This window comes from Pongo pygmaeus, chromosome 19, assembly GCF_028885625.2.
Source record: "Pongo pygmaeus isolate AG05252 chromosome 19, NHGRI_mPonPyg2-v2.0_pri, whole genome shotgun sequence".
Lineage (NCBI taxonomy): Eukaryota > Metazoa > Chordata > Mammalia > Primates > Hominidae > Pongo > Pongo pygmaeus.
Genome location: NC_072392.2, coordinates 94319770 through 94330067, shown reverse-complemented (window position 1 = coordinate 94330067; position 10298 = coordinate 94319770). Strand labels below are relative to the sequence as shown.

General features: G+C 59.6%; 2 protein-coding genes across 2 annotated transcripts; both read right to left on the bottom strand.

Moving 5' to 3' along the window:
* Window positions 1-704: 704 nt before the first annotated feature.
* ZACN (zinc activated ion channel) lies at window positions 705-5965 on the bottom strand. The gene is made up of 4 exons (XM_063655844.1): window positions 2103-5965; window positions 1752-1962; window positions 1458-1625; window positions 705-1048 (listed from the first exon to the last, which is right to left on the bottom strand). Exons 1-4 carry the CDS (start codon window positions 2367-2369, stop codon window positions 858-860), a joined length of 837 nt encoding a protein of 278 aa, XP_063511914.1. The 5' UTR covers window positions 2370-5965; the 3' UTR covers window positions 705-857.
* GALR2 (galanin receptor 2) lies at window positions 5961-9080 on the bottom strand. The gene is made up of 2 exons (XM_054456720.2): window positions 8240-9080; window positions 5961-6865 (listed from the first exon to the last, which is right to left on the bottom strand). Exons 1-2 carry the CDS (start codon window positions 8605-8607, stop codon window positions 6070-6072), a joined length of 1164 nt encoding a protein of 387 aa, XP_054312695.1. The 5' UTR covers window positions 8608-9080; the 3' UTR covers window positions 5961-6069.
* Between the last annotated feature and the right edge of the window lie 1218 nt (window positions 9081-10298).

The following is a 10298-nucleotide window of genomic DNA, read 5'->3' as shown; positions in this document are numbered from 1 at the left end:
CCCTGAGCCCTCTAGTCCTGGTTTCCGCTTTTTCCCCACAGCCTGTGTTCCCAGCTGAACCAGCACTCTCCCGGAAGCCTGGGGTCCCTTCACACCTTGGCTTTTATGACCCTGATGGCTTCTGAAACAGGAAAAGAGAGACGGAAGACAGAGGCCTGTGCCCACTGCTGCCCCATGTGTACCAAGAGCAGCAGGGCAGAACGGCCCTACCTCCAGCCTAGGTCAGAGGTGGGGACGGAGAACTCCCCTACAGCCCAGAGATGTGGTAGGGCTCAGAGAAGCAGCCAGAGCACCTGGAGGAAAGGCAGTCAGGATTGACCCCCTCTCTTAAAACACATTCCCGCCTGCCCACAGGCCTGAGGGTCTGGGACCTTTCCCTCCCGGGAGTCCCCTAGGTGGCTGGGGGAGGCAGGCTCACTGGCCATTTTCCCTAGAGTCCAGCACACTGCAGGAGGCATTCGGAGGAGGAGTTCCGCCCCACCCTCTGCATTCTTCCTCAGGCCTCTGTCTCTGGTCCCCAGCCTCAGTGCCTCTTGGCCCAGGGCCAAGCAGTTGTGGTTGCAGAAGGAGCAATTAGGCTGCCTGCCTGTGGACTGGGAGACGGGGACAGTGGGGAAAAGTTAAGGAGCAAAGTGGGGGTTGGAAGCAAAAAATAGGGCCCCACCTATTTAGGACGAGAATGAAGACTGACCTTTGAGGCACACTTGCACTGGAGATGGCTTTATTTCACACTCTGTGCTTGTGTGCTAGCAGAGGGAGGGCTCAGCGTGGCTTAATCCAGAGACCCTGTCATGGCCCTCCCCCAGCCATGGGAAAGCAAACTTCATCCTAATGTGTGCAGCCCAGGCCCTGCCCCTTTACAGTCTAGGCCGCCTGCCATGGGGTGCAGCCTCTCCAGGGGCTGCGTCAGACTTGCACGCTGCCCACATCCAGATTCCTGCAAAGACGAATTTGCTGCACAGCACCCCAACCACATACACGAGGAAGAAGATGCGGTCAGCAGTCTCAGGCCAGCTTCTCTGTGACCCCTTTACTCTTCTGGGGGGCTCTGTGGGGAGAGATACAGGGAAAGGAGCTGTTCTTCAAGGTCCCCCCAACATGAGCAGAAGAGCGAACCCCAGGGGTCATCAGCCTGTATCGCTTCCTTTCTTAGATCCTCAGCTGATGAAAATTTGGGTCTGGCCCATTTCAGGCCATCTTCAGTTGAAGAAACACCCTCTTAGGCTGTGCAAGGCGTGGGTTATCAGGGGATTGAGGTCACCTGGGACTTCAGGGAGGCTAAGCTTGCTTCCTGCCCCAGACCTGTTTCTTCTAAGGAGGACATGGTGGAGACCAGGGACAGGACAGCCAGCAGGGTGGATGCAAGGAGCCTCTACGCACGCCTGGACCCCGGCGCCCTCACCCCAGCCCTGGGTGTGCACCTAGGCCTCATTCCTTACCCCCCAGCCCCTGCCCACCTTCAGCAGGATGAGGCCCTGGGTTGCCGTGCTCTCGCTGTTCCCCTCTCGGGACTGGGCTGGGGCCACTCTTGGCCCCAAGGCTGCCCCAGGCCAGCAGCCCAGCCAGCAGCACAGTCTCTATGGTGCTGAGGAAGAGCAGCAGCAGCAGGATGGTGAAGTAGTAAACTGGGGGAGGCAGGGCACGGGGAGATGCTCAGGGGCCAGTCCCTGTGTCTCTGGTGCCCAGTGAGCTGAGCACCAGTGGGTGACCGGGGAGAAACAGGGCAGGCTGGGTAAGGGAGCAGGGCTTACTGAGCAGTGGGTTGCAGGAAGAGGAGCTGGGCAGGGCCTGCACCAGGGAGGAGTGGAAGACGAGGTAACCCAGCAGCAATGTCACCTTGTAGCCTATGCGCTCAATGGCCCAGAGGGGCAGCAACCCCCCGCACACGTCAGCCAACAGCAGTGCCTCTGCAGGCACCAAGAGAGCGATGATGGACTTGAGTGCCGTGTTCTTCAGGCTCAGCTGGAAGGGGAAAAGTCAGGGCCTTCCAGGGGGAGGAAGGAGGTAGGCATCGGCGGCATGGGGCCTGGCCTCTGGCCGTGCATCCTCACTCCCACCCGCCTCCAGCAGCCCTCTGTCGGCCTCCTCCCGAGTTGACTCACCATCACCTGGAAGCAGGGCACCAGCTGCTGGGGTGGGACTTGGGTCTTCAGATCATAAACTACGTATTCCCTCTTGACACTCACAATCTCGTTCACCACGTGGGCCTGGAACTCTAACTCCATCGCTGAGGGGTGGGAATGAGAACTATGAACCAGGAAGGAGAGATCCCAGCTGCCAAGTCTGGGGGTAGCAGACTGGAGCCCAGGGGTGATGGAGACTTTTGATGGCTTTTGGCAGGGACAGACTTGGAGACAAAACCGATCCATAGAAGGGCTTCCCAAACCTTGTTTAGCAACATCCCAAATTGTCTCCAGTTAAAGGAAGGCCTTTATCAGATTCATAGATGAGCTTTCATTGTAAAAATAAATGTACTTTGGACCACTTCATGATGGAGGGAGAAGTGGTCACAGGCTCGTCAGTCTATCGTCTCAAACCTGAAGCAGGATCCCCAGGGCTACCGCTGTGGTCTCTCATGGAGGGAAGGGTAGGACTTCTCTGCCAAGTTAGACGTCACCCGATGGGTTTATACAGGGTGGCTGCACCTTCAGGTGGTTTCCAGGAGTGAGGCCACAGCAACCTGAGCCTCTGGCCTTGCAAGGGGCCGAGCCACTGCAGTCAGGCCATGGCTGTGGAGGGCAGTTGCTCCGGGGAGGACAGAAGACTGATGTGCTCGGACCTCTAGGATTGCAGAGCTGCTGCAAATCTTTGAGTCTGTGACCCTAGAGAGGGGCCCTGAGGCTACCGCTGAGCATAGAGATGGGCTGCCACTCGAGTGGGGGGCGCAGTGGGAGAGCAGGTGCTGCCCCCCTAAGCCTGGGGTAGACTGCTAAACACAGACCTGGGAGTTCCCCTTCCGTCTGCCTTCGCCCCTTCCCCCACACCCAGCCCCTGCATCACAGACCTGGGAGTTCCCCTCCCCCACCTTCCTCCTCCCCTCCCCAACCCTGCAGCCCCTGCCCTGTCAGCACCCGTGTTGCTGAGAGCGTAGAAGCTGAGGCTGCAGTTGCTGTGGTCCCGGGGGAAGTGGAGGAGCTCAAAGTTGCAGTTGGTCTCCATGGTGAGGGCCAGGTTGAGCTTCACGTGGCCGTCCTGATCTACTCGGGCCTGTGGGCTCTGGTCCCTCCAGTCCACCCAGAGCCTGTGGGGAAAGGTACCTTCTTGGACGGGGCCGAGGGGAGACCCTGGCATCCCACCCCCAACCCCAGCTGCCATCAGAGTTCTGGCAGTGGGAGGGGAATTCGAGGCAGTGGAGGTGCACTGCTAGTCCAGCGGGGACCGCCAGGAGGGGCATATTCACTCAGACAGCCTCTAGGTTGTAGATGGGGAAAAGGAGGGCTATGCATGGCAGATTCCTGGGGCAGGAACTGTCTCACTTACGCCTCCAGGATGGTGAGCCTTGGTGTCCAGAGAGACTCCCAGGGCAGCGTGATGGCGTGCCGCGGGTGTGCGCTAGTGTTCCAGGCCAGGCGAGTGTCCAGCCAGGACTGGGGACACAAGGGCACCACTGAGGCTCCTGCTCTCCACATATCCATGTCCCTAAGCTCAGCATGTTGATGAAGGCTGGTACTTCTGAGCTGGACTCAGCTGGGCTTTCCCATCCCACCTCCCCAGGGATAGAAGCTCACCAGCCTAAGCAGCAGCATGGAGGACATTGTGTATCGCAGGATGTCCTGGGGGAAGGGCAATGTGTCACCTCAGGGTGAGCGCTGTGTTGAAAGAACGCGGCAGGAGACCCCAGCACTATCCAGGGCTGAGTCCTGTTCCCTGCCCAGCTCAGCACTTGGGGCCCTTGGCCTAGCGGCACTTACCACATTAAACACGTTGGAGACAAACACCTGCACATCCACGAGCAGGGGCGCACTCCCATTGTTCGGGATCTGGATGCCTTCCTGAACCTTCTTGGACAAGTTGATGTTGGAGAGGGATGGCCAGACTGAGAGATAAAAGTCAAGGTCACTCAGGTGCCCTGGGGCCCAAATCCCAAAGCTTATGACCTTGCCCTCCACCTACTGGCTGCTGTCCCTTGGAATCCCTGCCCGTGGACCAACGGCAAGGTAATGCTGAACCCCAGGAAGGTGAGATGGAGCAGGGGCCATAGGGCCATCATCAGCTGCACGGAGGGACTGGAGGGAGCAGCAGTGCCTAAGCTACAACCTCTATTCCAGTCACTTCTCTGGCAGCTGAGCAATTAGCCGGAGGCAGCTGCTCTGGGCAAGGACTCTGGGGCCGTGGACTTGGCAGCCCCTGCCCCAGTTCCGCAAACGCCCAAAGATAAAGCCCAGGACCCAGCCCCGCCCACACTGCACCTGCCTTGGTGTCCCTGTCCCGCTCCATTTCCACCACCTGGAACCTGTTGAGACGCTCAATGCCTGCCCAGGGGGACCTGGCAGGCATAGGACCTCTACCTCTCCCCGACTTTGTCCTTCCAATCAGGGCCCACGAGTGTCCCCTGCATTTCAGTGGCTGACACCAGCCTACCTAAGACCCAAACCCTTGGTCAGAGTGTTCTGTGCTTAACGATGTGAGATGGGGACAGCCTTGAGAGTCTCCCTGCTCTCCTTAAACACTGAAGTGATTTTGTGTAAAGAGCCTTGGCTCAAGAACCCTGGACATGGTGGTTCATGCCTGTAATCTCAGCACTTTGGGAGACCAAGGAGGGCAGATTGCTTGAGCCCAGGGGTTTGAGACCAGAGTAACATAGGGAGACTCTGTCTCTATCAAAAACACAAGAATTAGCTGGGTGTGGTGGCATGCACCTGTAGTCCCAGCTACTCAGGAGGCTGAAGCTGGATCACTTGAGCCTAGGAAGTGGAGGTTGCAGTGAGCCAAGATTGCAACACTGCACTCCAGTCTGAGCGACAGAGCGAGACTCTGCCTTCCACCCCACTCCCCCCCAACAACAACAACAAAAAAAGAACAAAAGAACTCTGGTCATCCCAGCACTTGGGGAAGCTGAGGTCAGGAGTTTGAGACCAGCCTGGCCAATATGGTGAAACCCCGTCTCTACTAAAAATACAGAAATTAGCCGTATTAGCGTCCATGGTGGTGGACGCCTGTAAGCTCAGCTACTCAGGAGGCTGAGGCAGGAGAATCACTTGAACCTGGGAGGCAGAGGTTGCGGTGAGCCAAGATTGTGCCATTGCATTCCAGCCTGGGCAACAAGAGCAAAACTCCATCTCAAAAGAAAAACAACAACAACCAAAACACACACACACACACACACACACACACACACACACACACACACACACACACACACACACACACAAGCAAATAAAAGCCTCTGGGAAGGGCGTTCTACCTGACAACAGGTAAAGGCCAACTCATGAGCCCTGGGACATTCTTGTCCTGAAGCGGATTCTCAGCTTGCCCCAGCCCAGCAGTGTTGTGCACCTGGAGCCCAACCTGCCAGGGAAAGACTTTCCTGGCCCCCCGGAGTGAAACAGCTGCTGGAGACTTGATCCTGGCCCAGACGTAGCCAGGGAAGGAAAAGCTAAGGCCAAAAATGGACGGGGACTGACTGGGCTGCCCAGACTCAAAGGGGCCCTGGGAGCTGAAAGCAGGCAAGGACAGACCTGTCACACACCAGAGCACAAATGCGGCTGGGAACACGCATCTGTGTCTGTCATCGACCGACTTTATCGAACGCCTTAAACAATCTGCCTGCCTCTGTCGCACGCTCCCCAGACTCAGATTTTTATGCGGATTGTAACCCGGCTGCCTGAGGTGTGGTCAGCCCTCTTTCCTGGTAGCTCTGCAAAGGGTCCCGCACTTATCCCTAGGGAGCCCCTCTGTGAAGCCCCAGAGGCTTCTTCCCACAGCGTCTCAAGACAATGAGAAACTCGAAACAGCGCTGTCACTGCATGTGAAATGGTTTGTGCGTTTTATTAACAGGCAAAGCTCTCCCCACGGTCCCCCAACAATGATCCCAACTCTGTGACATCCGAGCGCGCCCGCTAAGTGCTTTCAGGTCACATCAACCGTCAGGATGCTGTTGCCTGCCTTTGGGTCCTGCCAGGACGGGCCGGGACCGGGCTCGAGGGTGCATGTCTGGGAAGCGCCGGGGCAGGGACGAAGGGCCCCCGCCGCCTCGCTCACGTGCGACAGGTCGGTGGACTCGCGCTCCAGCACGCTGCCACTGTGGGTGCCCCGCGCGGCAGCGCACACACGGCCCGAGGCTCGGCGTGGGGCACGGCCCAGCAGGCCCGCGCAGATCGTGCGGAAGCCTTTGCGGAAGTGCTTGGAGACCAGCGCGTAAACGATGGGGTTGACGCAGGAGTTGGCATAGGAGACCAGGTGCGAGAGGATGCGAAGCGCATAAGTGGCGCGCGTGAGCGGGAAATGGCCGAACCACACGCAGAGGATGAGCGCGTGGTGGGGCATCCAGCAGAGGCAGAAGAGCGCGGCCACGATGAGGATCATGCGTGTCACCTTGCGCTTGGCGCGCCGGGCACCCGAGCCCGCGGCCACCGGGTCGACGGCGCGCCAGAGGTAGCGCAGGGTGCGCGCGTAGGTCAGGCCGAGAACCAGCACCGGAAGCAGGTAGCTGAAGACGAAGGTGCAGATGTCCATGGCGCGGCGGCGAGGGGCGCTCCACGCGGGATGGCACACGGTCAGGTTGGCCAGCTGCGATTGGCGGTAGTAGCTCAGGTAGGGCCCGGAGAAGAGCAGCGACAGCCCCCAGATGAGCCCGATGGCTGCCAGCGCGTTTCGAGGTGTGCGCAGCTCGCGGGAGTGCAGCGGGTAGCGGATGGCCAGATACCTGCGGTCAGACCGGGAAGGGAGACGTCGGCTGAGCGGGCGCATTCACGCTGGCGGGCCGCGACCCCTGCACCTCGGGCCCAACGCTGCTCTCGAGGAAGGTCCTTAACGCATGGTTACACCGCACACACAAGAGGTGGGGGTGAGGCTCGGCGTGAGGGCGGAGGTGGGGGCGTCCCAGCGTGTCCCAGACACTCAGCGGAGCCTGGAAATGGGGCGGGCCCGGCAGCAGGAAAGGTGTGCCTCCAAGCCATTCTCCCGCTGCCCCCGGGGACTGCAACCACAGTCTCCACCGAGAGGGCACCCCAAAGCCACAGAAGACTAAAGGTTGGAGAACCGGCTATGGGCTCCGGGAGGCTGTGACTACCCACTGGTGACGGTGCCGCGGGAGGGAGGGCGGAGGCGCCTGAGGCTCTAGCAGACAGCCTGGAGAAGACATGTTGGGCAAGGGACAGTTAATTTCTCAGGGGATTCCTGAGAGAATCCGAGCTTTGTGGATCCCACCAGCGAGCTCGGAACCAACGCACTTCGCGCTCAGTGGCTACAGGAGGTGTGGGGGCAGTCTGGCCTCGCCTCTCTGTTTTTCCAGAGGAGGGAGAGGGGAAATACCCGGATTTCCTCCCCAGGAACCATCCCAGTGTCCTTTCAAGCTCCACCTGAGTCCCGCGCTCTCCCGAATGTGCCTCTCTCGCTCTCCTCTGGCTGGGGAGGAAGAACCCCAGGGCACGCTCTTCTCCCGGCCCCTTACTTGTTTTGGGTTTTATTTTGTTTGGAGGCGAGGGGCAGAGTGGGCTGGGACTGAGCTAGGGACCTTTAGGCAGGCTCGCTGGGACTCCAGAGTGGATCCTCGCAAAGGACCCAAGATCCACAGCCTGGACCTGAGCCAGCTGCACCAACCAACCAAACCGTGGCTTGGAGGCGAGCGCAGTGGAGGCGCCTGAAGTTGGCTGCAGGAGACAGACGGTCACGTCACGCACCCGATCCCTGGCTGGCGACTCTGAGCGAGTTACTTAGGAACTCAACTCTTCTGTACATTGGGCACTTTGTCCTGTCCCACCCTCACGGGGGCATTAAGCTCAAGCGAGACGAACGCGCACAAACGCGTCGTACTGGGAAATGCTGCGCGTTGTCAGGCGCGGGCGGCGCTGGAGAGCCACATTCTCCAGGCTTCCAGGCCCCAGGACGCATCTAACCGAGGGACACCATGGTCCCCCATTCTTATTCCTTTTTTTCCTCCTCCGCACCCACTTGTCTTCCACAGCCTTCTTAGTGTCCTCTCCCACTCTGCGCGTCCCTTCTTGATCCCCGGTCCCGCCTCCCGCTCCATCCCTCGCGTGGATGCCCATCTCCCAGGGAGGCCAAGGCGCTGGCTCACCTGTCCAGGGAGACGGCGGCCAGCGTGAAGCTGCTGGCGTGCATGGTGAGGAAGATGAGGAAGTGCACCGCCTTGCACAGCAGCGAGCCGAACACCCAGCCGTCCAGGGTGTAGATGGTGGCCTGGAAGGGCACGCAGCACAGGATGAAACACAGGTCGGCCACGCCCAGGTTGAGGATGAACAGGTTGGTGGTGCTGACCGCCTGGCCGCCGCGCAGCAGCACCGCCAGCACCAGCGTGTTGCCTACGGTGCCCACGAGGAAGATGAGCGCGAAGAGCAGGGGCACGATGACCGCCTCGGGGTGCCAGCCTCCCCCGCCGCCCGCCTGGCTCGCGTTCTCGGCCCCTGGGCAGCCCGAGACGTTCATGGTGCCGCCGACCCCGAGGTTGCCCGGGCTCCTGCAGCCGTCTGGGTCTCCGCGAGCGGGAAGCTCCCGGGGCTGCGGCCGCTGCAACTCCTAGTTCGACTCTGCCGGGCTGAAGGCGAAGAGAGCCTTGCCGCATCTGGGGCGGGGATGGGGGTGCGCTGGGGTCAGGAGGAGGAGCAAGAGACAGGAGGGCGAGGTTGTCCCCAGCAGCGGCCAGCGGCGCTGGGGGAAGGGCTGCGGAGTGGTCCCGGCGCGCATTCCACGGCGCAGGCGGAGAGTGGCGCTTGTGCCTGCTACCGAGCTCCAGCCCCCGGATTCGGGTGTTCTGGGCTGACCAGGCGGACTGACTTCCCCGGCAGACGCCGGAGCGGTGGAGGGGTCGACCCCGGACCCTGCGTGTGCGCCGCGCCGCAGGGAGCACTGACCTCGGACTCCGCGCGCCTCGGCGCTTCCCTGCAGCCTGGCAGGCGCGCAGGACATCCCGGGACCGTCGAGGGGCGGAGGTGCCCTCAAAAGAGGACCCCTGGGAGATCGGGGGGAGGAGACGCGGGGCGGAGGCGGATGAGGGGCCCCGGAGTCTGGCTCTTTCGCCCAGGCTAGAGTGCAGTGGCGCGATCTCGGCTCACTGTAACCTCGGTCTCCCAGGTTCAAACGGTTCTCCTGCCTCGGCCTTCTGAGGAGCTGGGACTACAGGCGTCCACCACCATGCCTGGCTAGTTCTTTTGTATTTGTATTTGTATTTGTTGAGACAGAGTCTCACTCTGTCGCCCAGGCTGGAGTGTAGTGGCACGATATCGGCTCACTGCAACCTCCGCCTCCCAGGTTCAAGTGATCCTCCTGCCTCAGCCTCCCAAGTAGTTGGGATTACAGGCGTCCGCCACCACGCCTGGCTAATTTTTGTATCTTTAGTAGAAATGAGGTTTCACCATGTTGGCCAGGCTGGTCTCAAACTCCTGACCTCAAGTGATCCGCCCGCCTCGGCCTCCCAAAGTGCTGGGATTACAGGCGTAAACCACCGAGCCTGGCCACCTTTTTCCCTTCTCTTCCCCATTGAACGTTTTCCCTCAAATTCAATCCAATATATTGAGCATCTATTGTGTCAGGCTCTGTCTTTGGCTCCGTGCCTCAGTTTCCTCAGCTGTAACAAGGAAATGGTAACACTTCCTTCTAAAAGGGATCTGCTGAGAAAGGAATGAGATGTATGGGAGAGGCCTGAGCCCAGTTAGTTAAATCTGAATGCATCAGATCCTTATTCTTTTTCTCCTGACCTTATTCCGTATACCTTCAGGAAATTCAAAATAGAGTTCAGGGCCGGGCGTGGTGGCTCACGCCTGTAATCCCAGTGCTTTGGGAGGCCGAGGCGGGCGGATCACGAGGTCAGGAGATCGAGACCATCCTGGCTAACACGGTGAAACCCCGTCTCTACTAAAAATACAAAAAATTAGCGTAGTGGCGGACGCCTGTAGTCCCAGCTACTTGGGAGGGTGAGGCAGGAGAATGGTGTGAACCCGGGAGGCGGAGCTTGCAGTGAGTGCAGACCGCACCACTGCACTCCAGCCTGGGCGACAGAGTGAGACTCCGTCTCAAAAAAAAAAAAAGAAAAAAAAATAGTAGAGTTCCACACACAAGCAGCATTTCCCTGGATGGTGTTTAGGTTGCAATAAAACTTAAACATTTGTTTCTGCATCAAG